Genomic DNA, 15,648 nt, shown 5'->3' on the forward strand with positions numbered 1-15,648 from the left:
TTCAAATTTTGTCTATGTAATCCTGTTTTTTAATTACTCAAATGAGAGATACAATAAGTTTGTATTTTATTATTCCAGGCTTTGACTGTTGTCTTGTCCCTAACTTCAAATTCAATGGAAGAGTTTAGGCTTAAGGTCTAATTCCTCCTTGTTCTATATATCCATATATACCAATTCAAGGTGCTTGACACCACACCATGATTTTTGGTTCAAAAGATATGCTAACCTTGGAGTGTAGATAAAGACATGGGGCAAAAACACCCTTTGTAGTTTTTTAATCTAGCCCTCAAGATTCCATACAGTGTAGAATTGAAAGACATGGGTAAGAATTGTCTCTTTCTAATTATAATTAAGAGGTTCCAGATGGCCAAGAGGGTGGGGGTCATTCTTCTTTCAGGAGGCAAGTTATTCCAGAGGAGGGGAACTGCTATAGAGAATGCCCATAGTCAGGCATCCTCCTGCCATATTTCCAGGAGGAGAGGGCTCTTAGCAGGATCTCCTTGTTTATTGGATTGGATGAGCAGAAATTATGGGGGAAAGGCACTCTCTAAGATATCTAGGCCCTGAACAATATAGGAATTTATAGGTAGTGTCCAGCACCTTGAATTGCACTTCAAAATCTACTGGTACCCAGTGCAATGTGGCAGTACTGTAATTGATCATTAAGCACATGAGCCACCTGAAGTTTCTGGATGATATTCAAGGACAGCCCCATGTAGAATGAATTGTAATTATCTAATTTACAGATGACAAGGATATGAGGGACCATCTTCCATGCATCCTGTTCGAGGTAAGGCCTCAACTGGCACACTAGCCACAGCTCTGCAAAAACCCTCCTGAGTACAACATATTCTTTGAGTAGTAGACATGAGTCCAGGAGGAATCCTAGATCTCAAGTCTGGTCTTTTGTGCGGAGTGCAGGCCCATGAAGAGTCAAGAAGGAACAATCCTTGAATTAGTTGGCTTCTGAATCAACATCTTGCCTGAGTTGAGTCTGGGCCTGTTTTCCCCATTCAGACCTTGAAAGCCCCCTGATGCTGGGTGATGATTATGTGCCATCAAGTCATTGTCAACTCTTAGCAACTACATAGATACATTTTCTTCATGACAATATGTCCCTAACCTGGTCTTTCAGGTCTTCCAACAGTGTACTCATTGCCATTGTAGCTGAGTCAATCAACTTTGCTGCTGGCCTTCCTCTTCTTTTCTTTCATTCTACCTTTTCCAACATTAGAACCTTCTCCAGAGAGCTAGGTATTCACATAATGTGTCTCAAGTAGGATAATTTGAGCCTGGTTATTTGTGCCTCAAGTGAGAATTATTTTATATTAATAAGATTGTTGAGACGTTTGCTAAGCCGGAATTCCATCCTCCCTTCCTTGCCCACCACACTCTATTCTCCTTTATGCTGCTGATGCAGCCATATTGTCTGTAACTCAAGTAGGCCTCCGAAAATGCCTTAAAGGTCTATCACTTTACTGCTCTAGAGGACACCTTGAAATAAATTACTCCAAAACAAAAGTAGTGGTATTCTCTAGAAAATGCTTTAAGGCCCCACCTAGATGAACAATTAACAGCAAACCCATCAAGCAGGTAATATCCTTTAAATATCTAGGTCTCTATTTTCAATCTTCTACATGCTGGTCTACCTAGACAACGAGAGTTTTTAGTAAAAGTCCCAAAAGCATCCCTTGCAATCACTAAATTTGCAGATCTATTTGGCATCAATTATGTCCCCGCAGCTATTAAACTATTTAAAGCTAAAGTTTTCGGTCTGATGCTATATGGTGCTCAGCTGAATATTTATAAGGAGTCTCCTAGTTTAGAAACTATTCAATCAAAATTTCTGAAAAATTTACGAGTTTCTTATTCAACTTCCAATGCTCTAACATGACTAGAATTAGGCTGCACTTCCTTTGGGGCCTGATTAAGACTGTTGTCTTAGATTCTGGCTGAAGCAAGTCTACTGGGGAACTTCCTTAGTTTATCTCACCTTGCTGGATAGATTCTCTTCCAACCTAAGGCAGCAAATTAATGATGATTTGACATATTGTTTTCTTACCTTGTCCGCACTACCTGCTTTGGGACTTGATAAAACCATGACTGAACTAAAACAGAGGACTTGGGATCTAGATATCCAGAATGACACAGCCAGTCTCCCATCCCCTGTATAGTACAATTGCTCCTCTTCCCTGATCTGTCCCTAGATATTTCTATAGCATCTTATATGCTCCACATAGAAGACTATTTACTTTGGCCTGAATTGGGGTGCTACTTATTAGGGCAACAATATTTGTTCAGTTTAATGGCATGATATTTAGGCATCCCATTTGAAAGCCAAACTTGTTTCTGTTCAGGCTTGGGGGTAGAATCTGTCTCACATGTGCTATTAAAATGTCCATTGTATACCCAATGGCGATGAAGTTTAATATTCCCAATTGTTAATAATTCTAATTCCTATTGTGAATAGGAGGCTTTTACCCTTCTCCTACTCAAAATTATATCATGGAAACTGGCTAGCTTTCTTCTTCTTCAGCTTAACTTGGAACTTGCACATGAGCAGTTTGTGATCTGTTCCACAGTCAGCACCTGGCTGTATCGCTGATGCTGTGATTGAGCTCCTCTACCTCCTTTTAGCAATAATATGGTCAATGTGATTTCTATGTACCCCATCTGTGCATGTATAAGGTGTTGTTTTGGTTGTTTGAAGACAGTATTAGCTATGAAGAAATCATAGAACTGGCAGAAACTGAGAATCTGTCTGCTTCATTTTGGTTTCCTAAGCCATGCAATCCAAAAACATTTTCTTCTTTAATGTTTCCAACTTTGCATTCTATCTCCCAATGGGCCAGGGGTGGAGATATGTAACTGGGTATAATAAGAGTCACTTGGTTGATATGGGTGGCTATAGAAATTAAAATAAATAAATAATAAATATTGATAATACCTCACATTAAACTGACAGATGACTTCTCCCAGAGACTTCATATAGATTTTGAACAGGGTAGGGGAAAGGACTGAACCCTGAGGTACTTCATAGCAAAGTGTAACTGTCATAACCGACCCCACAACCACCATAAGGACTTGTCTGCTTAAGTGAGAGCAGAACCACCACAACTTTGTGCTCCAACTCCAAATCCTTGCAAGGATACTGTGGCTGACAGTACTGAAACCTGCTGAAAGTTCTAGAACAAGGAGGTTGCCCCCCCATGAATCCAAGTCCCTCTAAAAGTCAGCCATGAGAGTGACCAATGCAGTTTCTCTCCCATGCTAAGTTCTGAATCCAGATTGCATGCGTCTAGGTAATCTGTATTCTCCAGGGCCCTATACAACTGCATACCCACTAATTTTTCAGTAACTTTTTCCGGAAAGCAAAGTTTAGAAATAGAACAAAAGTTGTTGAATCTTATCGGATCCAGGCCTGGCCTCTTGAAGAATGGGCAAACTAATGCTTAAGTGCCACTTGCATCTCCCCTTGCCTTAAAGAGGCATTGATTATAGTCCATATCTGACTCCCAGTCCTCTCCCTAGCTGATTTTATAAGCCGTACGGGGCAGAGCTCCAATCCGCAAGTGATGGAGCTAAGATTATAGAAAAATCTATCCACTTTCTCAGGATCCCAAGGCTCAAAAACCTCCCAGGTAACAAGACACTGTCCCTGCAATATCCATAGATTGTAATTTGGAGGGAATGTGACCAATTTTATCCGCAACATGCTCAGCCAGACTATTACAAATGACTGAATCTTCCGGCCTGTTTTCCCAAAAGAGTCTGGGACATTTTAAGCAGTTCAACTAGCCGACATTCTGCAGAAAAATATTTCTGTCACCTTTAACACCTGGGAGTAGGCTTGAATTTAGGCTCTCGCTCTTCGCCCACTTCATTTCCTGGAGGTCGATACCGAGGTGCATGGGATTGACAGGCAGGGAGAGGCCACTCTGAAGTGAACCTGTCAAGCCCCTTAGTTGTCTCTGTGTTCCAAACATTCAACCAGGTGTCCAACAGGGTTGCCCTCCAGATAACCAGGAAACTCCCTGAGCACTGTAAGGAAATCTGTGGGATCCATCAGATAGCTGGGGTGGGTCATTTTATTGGGCCCCTACTCCCTGCAGAGATTGGTGGCTCCAATTAATCCGTCACAAGGAAGTGCTCAGCTCTGCCATGACTGAACACCAGAAATAAAGTCTGGCCAGCTGCATGAGTCAGACTACTTATTAGTTGAGAAGCCCATGCTGCTCATAGTGGCCATGAATGTTTGAGCCACCTTCAATCTCAAGTACTACCAGTCTGGATGAATCCACACTCCCCTTGTAATGAGATCACCCAGCTCAGTAAGAGAAGCTGCCATGCAGCTGGGAGGATGACACAATAGCAGCACCTCAGCTTGTCCCTTTGCCCCGACATTACAAGTGAGGCTTCAGGTCTAGTTACTTGCAAAATAGCACTCCTTGCAACTGCTAGGGTCTCCCAGACAGATCTCCATGACCTGCCTACCATCCCCTGCCCCAAATCCAGCCAGGTCTCAGTGATACATGCTAGATCTGTCCTCTGGTCTGTGATTAGATTGTGGACCAGGACAATTTTATTACCTGGTGTTTGGTACCATCATTCTTAGCCTAGAGGGCTTAGCAAACTGATTGCCTGGCTCCCAAATTGAGACAGGGGGCCAGAAGTAGAGATTGGAATCAAATTTCCTTTCTTTCCCTGGAATGTTTTGTCCCCAATTTCCACCATACTTCTGCAGTCCATCACTACTGTTATCATCCCTCCATTTTTACTGCCTCTGTAATCAAGTCCTCTCTACTCTCCCAAACATCTGTCGTCAGTCACACAGCTCAACCCAAGAACAGTCCCTCTTCTCAATCCCAGCCATGCCAATGCCAGTAACAGGAGCAACAATCATAACAGTGACAGAACAACTTTATTTAATTTGATTTGCAAAATGTTTCTTCTAAGATTGTGTTCAGAGGATCCTTTTTCAGAGATGGGGACAATTTTTAAACGCTACTTGTAGTTTTATTTTAAAAAAGTAAAACCTTATTAAAACTGTAGGGATAGGTGGAAGAATGGATGTTCTGAACAACACTGAAGATGTTTTTGATTTTATAATGTACATGAAGATGTGGAGTGCTGGAAGATACTTAACTTCTGTTTCTTATCATAGATTTTAATATGAATATTTGTAAGAAACAATTAAAGTTGTTGGGAAGATAACCAAGACAAGCTTATAAAATATTTTGTAAATTAAAACAGCTTTTTGCTGCTGTTTTTGTTAAAACCTTATTCATGTATTTAAATTATATAAAATAAATGAACTACAGAACAATTACATTTCCTCTTGCCCATTTACCTATCCTTTTCCATCACTCTGCCACAGTCCTCTCAATATATAATGAGTACATAATTGACTGAACATTTCTGAAAATAATAGAAATGAACAAACTATAAACAACAAACAAGACAAAAAATTGTTTCTCTTCTCAGCCATTCTACAACTCAAAGGAATGGTTCTGTATCTTCATGTTTGCTCTAAACACAGCTAGTAGGAATTAAACCCCATGGAACATAGTGGCATTTGCATCTGAGGGAATATTCATAGAACTCTACTACTATAATTTATACATTATCATTAATACAGATAACATTTAATCTTAACCAAACTTTAAAAAAATAAAAGAATTTGTAATCAAAATGATTTTTTCTTGATTTATAGAACAAAAATAATATGTCACTTAGAAAATCATTTTATGGTAAACCATGCTCAGTGTAGGACGAAAGTTTTAAGAAAATAAAGAAATGAAATATTATGTTCACATATGACAATAAATACCTTATAAAACAAACAGGCAAAGGCTTAGCATCTAGTAAAGTGGAATCACAAGAGCAACGATGTAGTTTAGTTGTGCTAACTGCTGTCACACTCACCAAAATTAGAAATAGCACACTTGGAAAACTTCACACATGATAGCACAACGTCATTAGCAAATGCAGCTATAGAATGTTAAAAACAACAACAACATACTGACATATGTATATTGGATGAAAAACACTTCAGAATCTTGTAGCAAATTGATTATTTAGCTAAACCTACCATACAATTCCAGATGAGTAGCCATTTCAATCTGTAGCAGCAACTATATAAAAACTACTCTGGCATCTCCAGACACTAACGGGTTTATGTTGCATGAACATTTGTGCTTCACTGCATTCCTATTCATGAACAGACAGTATAATGTACTTGGGAGGGATCACAGCTCAGTGCTAGAGTGCACATCTTGTATTCAAAAGGTTTCAAAATTAACTCCTTGCATTTCTAGGTAAAAAGGAATCCCAGATAAAAACGAAAAACCTCTAGGGACCAGAGACATCTGCTGCTTGTCTGAGTAAGTAGTCCTGGCTGACTGAGTCAGTATAAGACTGCTTTATATATTATGTGTGTTATAGCTTGGATATTTCAAAGTAAAAATGGCATTTCTGACTAACCGGTTTAGGCATAACAGTGCATTGACTCATTTTCATGGGCACGCACATGAAAATACTACAAAGTAGCTCGTACAACCTATGTTGCATCTTTTGTCTGATCTTATGACCATATCAGCTGCTCGATCACTCCCCAGGTGGGTTTGGTAAGTTTTGAGGAGAAAATAATTTAATAGCCAAGAAAGGAATAATATTTCAGGCCTGCATATCCTACTAAGTCATGGTTTGTCAATGACACAATAGCCAGGATTACATATAATGCTATGCAATAAATATGGTTTACAAATCAGAATCGGAAACTTCACCTACTGCTCCAAGCCCAAACTAAATGAACCACATTATTACTGGATTCCCACTATGTTATGTTAAGGTTTGTGGTATATTTACTCAATAAGCTATAGTTTTCTGGGTTAAACGAACATAAACAAAACCTAAATAAACTGCAGTATGGCTTTGTGTGATATGTGAACCCAGCCACAGCTACTGACAGCAGCAGAGCCTGTGTAATATTGCTGTCTGAAATTATTACCCTCCTAAATGGCCACTGTTAATGGACATTTGAGATTTTGTAGAACATGGAAAATGGCAGGAAGAAAAGGCAATTCCTTACAAATATAGAGCATTCCAAGCATGCAATAAGTCACTGACTGCTTTGTAATTTGTCAACAGCAAAGTCCCCCTTGAGTTAAGCTTCTCTTGATGACTTCGTGGATGTGCCAATGCAGTTTTCTTGCATTCCTCAGTACTACTTTGCCACTGTCTTTTTCAGGGAATGCATTTCTCAGTTTTTAGTCTAGCCTTCAGCACCTTATAGGCAGAACAAGGTACACAGTGCAAATACTGGACCCCAGGCCAAGTGATGCGGTCAAAGTCGTGACCCAGTGCGGAGGTTGTGTGGGCCTGGATGGGGAGGAACAGACTCAGGCTCAATGCAGACAAGACTGAGCTGCTTTGTTTGTTTAGCCTTCTGGTTCCAGGGAGACTTCATCTTTAGTCTTTAATGGGGTTGCACTTCCATGTGTAAGATTGTTGTACAATCTGGGGGTCCTCTTGGACTCATAGCTCCTGCTTAAAGAGCAGGTGGGAGCTGTGGCTGAGGGGGCCTTTGTGCAGGTTCAACTTGTGTCCATTCCTGAACCAGGAGGGTCTTCAGGGAGTCACTCACACCATGATCACCTCTCCATTGGATTACTTTAATACGCTGTATATGGGGCTGCCCTCGAAGACCACTTGGAAATACAGCTGATGTAGAATGCAGCAGCATGGGCAATGATGGGTATATTGCAGTATGGACATAAGTCCCCGCTGCTTTGTGAGCTGCACTGTTTCCAATTGGCTTCCAGGTGCAATTAAAGGTGCTGGTTATCATCCATAAAACCCTGCATGGCATAGAGCCTTGTTACTTGAGAAACTGCCTGTCTCCATATACTTCATCCGGTCAGGTCAACTAGAGTGGGCACACGTTATACACACACACCACATATGTATTGCCTTTGAGTCAGTGTTGACTCCTTGTGACTACCTGGACAAGCCCTTGCAGTTTTCTTGGCAAATTTCGGAAGTGGTTTGCCATTGCTGTCTTCCGAGGGCTAAGAGAGAGTGACATTGGCATCATGTCTCAGGCAGGTCTAGAACTCACAACTTCCCACTTTCTAGCCTGGTGCCTTAACCACTACACCAAACTGGCTGTCATCTTATAGGACCTAGGAAATGTGCCTTCTCGGCAATGGCTCCTGTCTTTTGGAATATCTCCCCAGAGATTTGTACTGCTCCCACCTTCTGACTTTTCACAAACTGCTTAAGACTTGGTTGTTCTTTCAGGTCCTTGGCTAGAATGGCAGCCAGGCCCCTTTGGTTGGTTACTGGCTGCTTTGTTTTTTAGGTTTTGGTTTCTGGTCAGTTCTTTTCTTTTTCTACATATTTTGCTTTTTTTTTAATTTTTATCTTTAGGCTGCACAGTGTTGCTAGAGTCAGGCGGCCTCAAAATTTAAATAATAAAAATATGGGAACACAGAAGAAAATGCTTTCATGGGCCCATTATAACAGGAGCAGTTTTTGTGTAATGGGGGTATTGGCTGGTAGCAGATCTGTGCTTCAGCTGTGGGGACATGTGATCTGATTGTGTTTTGAGTGGGAGATCTTATCTAAAATTCATGCACATTTAAACTGTTTTAATTCTACTAGATCCAGCCTTTACCTAGACACATCTAATTTTGGATGAGATGACTCAGAGCAATGAACTACAAAGACCTGGCAGTGTTCCAACCACCAGAATTTCATCTTCCCTCATCACAGCAGCAGTCAACAAACGTTGCAGGAAATTCACAGATTTACTCAGCCACTTTGCCCAGTGCTTTCAGAACTAAGTTTTCGAATTCTTGGTGGCTGTCTTTGTTCAATGGTACCTCATAGGATTAACCCAATTGCCTTGTTTTGCCCAACATACCCAACCATAGGTTAACGATGCTGCCTGGATCTACCCTGCAGTTTGCTACCTTTGTTCACAGGGCGTACACGCTAAGCAATCAAATTTTAGTCCAGGAACTCCTACCTAGTTGGCAACCTGACGGTCAGTGCATCCTGCGAATCCTGAAATATGGGTTGAAGAAGGTTAACCTAACCTTAGCCGAGCGTCTCTTGAGAATACTGCAGAAACTAGGAGAGGGGGAAGTATGAATTACTGTGCCGTAGGAACCAGGAGGGGCAAACCATATTACAGCTCCTCCAACATACGTAACCGATATTTGTCTTTTAAAGGCGGAACTGAGGCGTCACAACCTGAAACTCTACAACAAGCGAATTACCGCGTCTCCACTCGACCCAGGCGGTAAATAGGCGTCTGGCTACGCGCATGCGCCATCAATGCTTAGCTCCGAAGCGGCTTTCAAAACGGGAAAGATAAGAAGGAAAGCCCGGCGAGGCTTCTGCGCTTGCTCGACTCTTTCTCCCCCTCCCTGCCCAGCTGAGCTCCTCCCATAGGGAAAAAGAAGAAACTGCGCTGCGTCTCTCTCTGAAATTGGCGGGAGGTGGAGAAGGTGAGAGTAAGGGGGAAAGGAGGAGGGAAAAGAGAGAAATGGAAGGGAAGGAAGAGGGACGCGGTGTTCTCAAGACTGGAGAGGCAGGCAGCCATGCATGGAAACTGGTCTCTCCCTTCGCCCGAGGGCCTCTCCTCCTCCCCTCCCAGGCAGCAACTACGTCAGGGCGAGCTGTATTTTGATGGAGCCGTTTGCAAAACTCCTGTTCTGGCCGACTGCCTGCATTAAAGGTTGCTCAGTAATTGCACTGATACGTCCTTTAGGCTGGTCGTTGCCCATTCGTGTGTCCCTACCCAGACTGACGCCCTGCCCTCTCCCCCCAGCCTTATTTTTCCCGCCCCTTTTCCTAAGCACCCAGCAAAATCGGTGCACCTGAAGATAACTGGGTGTGAATTCAAACGATTCCCTTGGCTAGCGCAGTCTTGTCGGATGAGTGTGCCAAGTCCAGGAGTTGCACAACTTTCTTTTTTTAAAAAAGCAAGAGGCTGTAAAGAATTTGTCTCCCCCTACTCCTGGCCTGCAAAATACTGTGGAAAAGTGTCACCCTCCCCAACCCTATCCCATGCTGCTTTCTCTGAGGAAAAGAGTGGACACATCATAGCTTGGATTGGACCCACAGTGCTACCTAGAGGTATAATGTGAGTGATAGTCTCTAGTCACTTACCCATGCTCTGAATAGTGCAACATAAAGCATTGTTCATAAAAGGAGCTGCAATCTCATCTTGTTTGCTTGTCTTGGTGATGTGGCATTGGGGATATTAGACCCTGCTAGTGCAGGCTTCCACATTAAGCTAGGAGCTGTGAATGCACAGCATGCAAATCCATGTTCAATTCTTGGTTTGCACAGTACATGGAACCAAAGACCAACTATAAGCCAAGCTACCTTTTAGCTTAGTGTGTTGTATAACTATACCCACAGAGAGTAACAGGCAAAGGTGGCATGCTGCAAGAATTAACAATTTAATCCACTAACAGAATATGAAGTTGTTGCATCATACTAAATTACAATGTCATTTGTTTGGTTATGTCTACCACTGTGATTTATAAAACAGAATTTATGACTTAATATGTTGCATGAACCCCACTAGTTGTGCCTTAAACAATGGTTTAACATTTGAATTCGGCTTCTTTGTTCAAGCTTCATTGTTGAAGAAAATTTATGTGAGATGGGCAGCCATACAAATGTGACAAACAAATAATTTATGGAAGCCACTGTGTTTATGAGGGCCAATTGGAAGCCTATGGAAAGTCTAAAAGTAGGTTATTAAGGCACCTTTCTCTGACTGTTCTCAGTGCTTTGTTTTAAAGACATACATGGGATCTCAAACTACTGCATTAGAGTGTCCATTGTTCTAGTCAACCGCATCCTCCTTCACATTTCTCTTCTCACCTGTTCCACCTCCAACAAATAGTGCTCTGAACAGATCCAGTCTTCACTGGGCTGTTCTTTTGTATCTGATATATGACTGCAAAATAGCCCTTTACTATTGCTTTCTTTTTTATTTCCATTTGTGTGAAGTGGGGCCTACACAAAATAGTTTAGTAATGTATATTTTGACTTCAACTCTCACAATTCCAACAGCTGTGCCTGCTAAGTATTATGGAAACTGAAGCCCAACACATCTGGAAGACAGGTTGAGAAAGATTGCTGTTGGAGATCGTAATCAACATCTGGTATATGCCTGATGACTACCCAGATGTTGGTGGGATTAGGCTAGCTAGAATCTATAATATTGACATTATACTAGTTGCAGAAACCTAAATATTTATTATGACCTTTAAGCCTGTAAACACTATGGAGTTTATGACTTTCTGCATAAATAAGTTCCACGTACTTTAATTTTTCAAGGGTGACTCCTGTGCCTCTTGGTTCCAATATGAGGAAAAAGAGCCTTTTAATGCTGGTCTCATATTTATGGACCTGTAGTCCAGTGGAGGTTTACCTGTCCCAATAATTGTAAATGTTCAAGTGGAGATTAAAAACCTATTTTTAAATTTCATTTTTCTTATAAGTTTATTTTGTACTGTTTATTGATTGAATGCTACATTTGTCATTTTCACTGCTTTTTAAATGTTTTATTACTATTCTGTATTTATGTAACTGAAATTGTTGATGAGGGCTTGATCTTAAAAGACAATCTTAAATATTTTAATTAATTGAATAAGTATAATAGGAACAATTGAATAGTCTGGAAATAAAAATGCTGTGATAGTAATAAGACCATTCTGCCCCCCCCCCCCACCTTTGGAGTTCTTTCAAGCAACCATACCGTGGAAAATTTTGTTTATCATAAATGGCTAAAATCTGTGCAAATAAGAATTCCTAGAACTGAAGCATTAAACAATAATGGATCTTTAAATAAGTTCAGAATACACTAAGCCCTTCCGAAATTGGGCATCTTCCAGGCCTGTGGACTTCAGCTCCCAGAATTCTTAGTAGTTTTGTTGGCTAGCTAGGAATTCTGGGAATTAGATAAAGGGTTTCCAAATTGGAAAATAACTAAATGATTAATGGTTGAAGTGCTTTATTTAAAAAAACAAAATGAAATATGCTGATCTGTAACATAAATGAATAATTCTGTATGCCATTTAATGGGAATCTTACCTGCTTGGTTATAATTTCTTCCAGAATTTTGTTTGGATCATAATCCTCAAGGTCAGTCTGGACTCAGTTTACTGAGTACTTCTGAAACAGCAAAAGAATCTTCTGATGCCTAATTTGAGTGATGTTTTATTTAAGCAAAAAGAAAAAGAGGAAGCATTTTGCATCTATCATTAGTGCATAAATGAGATATAAAAGAAAAACAACAAGGAAGTTGAATAGATATGTATATAATATAATAATATATACTCCATTAGGTGTTTGGCTATCTTTTGCTACACTTTATAGTCTGATGCAGGCAACAAAAAGACTGATTATCTTTGTAAACTATCATAAATAACCCTAGAGTGAATTACAAGTTGTGCAGACTTTGCAGAATGCAGCTAATTTTGAAAAGGTAGCATAAATAAAGACAGTCTGCAAGATAAACTGTGGACTAAATTCTAATTCTATTATTTTTTGATGCTGATATTTTATGTAGTGTTTTTAACCTGATGCTAGCTTCCCAGAGTTGCACCTGCCTTTCTTGATTGATTAAATAAATGAATACATAAATCTTCAAAACTCAGAATGTTGTTAATCTGTAGTTATATTTTAATAAATAAAAGCTTAGTTCTTAATTTTTGCAACGATTCCAGCGCATGGAAATGGAGATGTTATTTATTAGTTTCCAGTTCTGTTGTGGCTGTATATGCTTATTTGCTAAAAACAAGCTTCCTTTAAAGTGTGTGAGAATTATATCATCTGTGCTTCAGCAGTGTTGATTACAACTTTGTATCTGATCACCATAGTGAGAAACCTAGTAATTATTGATAAAGTCCAAATTCTGGAATGTAGAATTCCCAGTTTGCAATAACGTGGGACAATGATAGTATTTGTTTCTATCCACAAATCAATAATTCTGTTTAAAAATAAGGTAGATGCGTTTTTGCTGTCAGATTTACTCAGATCTATAGGCATCCTAGTTCTTAAAGTTCCTTGCTTATTCAAGCTGTGTTCATTTTGGTAAAGCAAATTGTTAAGCTGAATGCATTCCAGGTTGGAGTATAAGGAAAAATATACATTTTTATTGCCCAGTAAAGTTGCACTGAAATACATTTTTCTGTTTGGTAAGAAATTAGTACCCAGTGTTTAACTAGCGCAGAAGCTGAAAAAGTTTGTTCTTGTAGAATAGTTTACCAGACTCATGCCACAAAGTGCACAGGAATGAATTACTTCAAAAGTGTTTCCTAGCTTGGTACCCTCCAGATGTCCTTCTGTAGCAGAGTGATTAGGCATGAGTCCAATCCCTACTGTCTGTTGAATTTTCCATTTTTCTCTCTTTCCTTTCCTTTGGGAGATAGGTAATATGTTCAGAGTTCACAGTTTCTGCCAATGCTAACACTTCCATTTCTTGACAGATGTCACTTAACTTGGTTGATGCAGATTTCTTTTTGGAAGAAAATAAATTCAAGCAATATTGTACAGAATTTGTCCAACATTCACAAAGAATGGGGGATAATTGGCAATGGAGAAGCATAAAGGTATGGGCAACATATAAGTCTTAAGCCATCTGTAACAAAGACTTCCTATGAGTAGTTGTTCCCAAGTTATGATGTACTTCAATATTCATCTATACTAAGATGAAGATCCAAACTTGCATTGTTTGATTTCTGAAACCTGTTCTTGCAAGAACTATAAACAATAAGATCTCTAGCTAATTTTAGTTCTTACTTGGCCTGTTGTTCTTTTTTAAAGCACTGTATTTTCCTTAAAACATTAATGTAGTATTTAATTTCAATTATTATTTTGAAATCAAAAATATCAACATAAATGATAGGACTAGGATATTTTGAACAAGAATAAAAGTTTAAATAGACATTGAGAATTGGGTATGCTTTTCCTTTATAAATGTTTTTAATTTGTTTGTGAAAAGAATCAGAAACATATTTGCACTGGGAGAATTTCCTTTTGTTGTTGTTAATTACCTTCTACACTTTGCACAAAATTACAAAAATAACTGGTGTAGACATTTGGCATTAATTGTTATAGCATATAACTGGAGAGAATCCTATCCTTAGATTCTCTTCCAGTTAACAAAAGCTTCCTTGCCTGCTTGCCTAGAAAAGTAATTTTTTTTCTTTAAAACAAACAAAAACCTACAGTGATCAACGAAACAATGAAATTATCATAGAACACCTGAAAAGATCAAAACTAAACAAAAGCAAAGCCAAAAAAATTTTTAAAAATTAAAAAGCATTTAAGAGTGTACATATAAACTGCTTGCTTGAAGGATTTTGTGTTACAGATGACTAAGGAAATTTTTTTTTTTTCTTTTTAAGAGGGTGGGGTGTCCTTTAACACTACTGGTTTTCTTTTTGTGAAGTGTCTTGCTGTTTACTTTTCTTTATGACTAGGCAAGCCTTTTTGGCAGCCATTTTGTGAATAGACAGGCCTTTGCTGTGGCCATATTGCTATGCATATAGAACAAATGACCTAAAAATTGGGCATCTCTGCTTTAATTATTGCTTTAATCGTCTGTGATTCTCTGTGCTCTACTCTGCTGGTACTGAAATTTCTTTACCATAAATGTAATACAAATATGATAAGTACATGTTTTGCATTCAGAAGCTCTCAGATCCCTTCCCTGGCATCTGAAGGTAGGCTAGGAAAAATGCCTTTCTGAAATCCTGGGGAGCTGCTGCCAGTCAGGGAGCTGTACACCACAGTGAGCTAGATGCACCAGTTGTCCGACTTTATACAAGGTAGTCATGTATGGTTCTGTAGTTGTACTTTAGTTCCAGATGTTTGGGCATAAGTGCTATTGGAGACTAGGAAGAGGGACTTTTAGACACACATGGACACATACACTGTTCTCTAAATTATAGCGTCTCTATTTGATACAGTGGTTTTAGGTAAATAATTTTCTAATCTTTTTAGAAAAAAATAATTAGAAATGCTTATTTCTAATGCTGTATATGCAATGGCCTTAACAAACTATAGAGACATTTCTGTTAGGATTTTTTTTACAGTTTGTTAACTTGCAAACTAAGTTTATTCCTTCCTGATTCATACTGGGTTCTTTATCACAACTTTGCTTGTTGTTAGACAGCTTCAGTACTTTCACTTCTTGAGGTTGTTTTTAGTCTAGAGAGAAGAACAAGAAGAGGGGAAAATGAGTTTTTTCTGAGTTCTTTGGAATTCCAGTACCTCTGTCAAGGTGTCCTTGCTGAAATCTGGTCAGCTTTATTCAAATGCTGCAGTTTTTCCCACCAGCCACTCTGCTCCATGGATACTTCTTTCAGATTCTACTTCCTTCTGCTGGTTCCTCAACTACAGATTCCTCTTCCAACTGTGTCTGGATTCACACAGTGTGTCCGGTCCACCCAGCAAACATACAGTACAGCAGGGTCCAGCAACCCCCAACAACGTCTTCCATTGCCTAACACTTCTGCCCTTTTATATATTTTCTTCAAATTGCAGATGGGCCTGCTATTGGGTATCTTAATTGGACACGAAGTTTCTAGATGTCTAACGTGACAATTTAGTTGG

General features: G+C 39.5%; 1 protein-coding gene and 1 long non-coding RNA gene across 8 annotated transcripts in view; one reads left to right on the forward strand and one right to left on the reverse strand.

Annotated features, from left to right (window-relative positions):
- The window catches only part of LOC148213759 (uncharacterized), a 39,109-nt gene extending 29,999 nt beyond the window's left edge, over window positions 1-9,110 (reverse strand). Inside the window, exon 1 of the long non-coding RNA XR_015793879.1 lies at window positions 9,032-9,110. This is a non-coding gene — a long non-coding RNA (uncharacterized LOC148213759). The remainder of the gene's footprint in view (window positions 1-9,031) is intronic.
- Window positions 9,111-9,367: 257 nt separating this feature from the next.
- Window positions 9,368-15,648, forward strand: part of ATG10 (autophagy related 10) — a 126,501-nt gene continuing 120,220 nt past the window's right edge. For 3 of the 7 annotated variants that reach the window (XR_015793854.1, XR_015793853.1, XM_088130245.1), the window contains exons 1-2: window positions 9,368-9,515; window positions 13,518-13,640. Coding sequence is in view for 4 of the 7 variants with exons in the window: in XM_088130245.1 (XP_087986371.1) it covers window positions 13,518-13,640 (123 nt within the window). In the remaining 3 variants the exon portion in view is untranslated. Of the gene's footprint in view, window positions 9,516-9,543; window positions 10,154-13,517; window positions 13,641-15,648 lie in introns of those variants that run through there. The other 4 variants (XR_015793852.1, XM_088130243.1, XM_088130246.1 and 1 more) reach the window with 2 other exon arrangements.

Source organism: Python bivittatus, unplaced genomic scaffold (genome assembly GCF_059951505.1).
Source record: "Python bivittatus isolate LINGU-HERP-01145 unplaced genomic scaffold, Pbiv_v1 ctg000850_np1212, whole genome shotgun sequence".
Lineage (NCBI taxonomy): Eukaryota > Metazoa > Chordata > Lepidosauria > Squamata > Pythonidae > Python > Python bivittatus.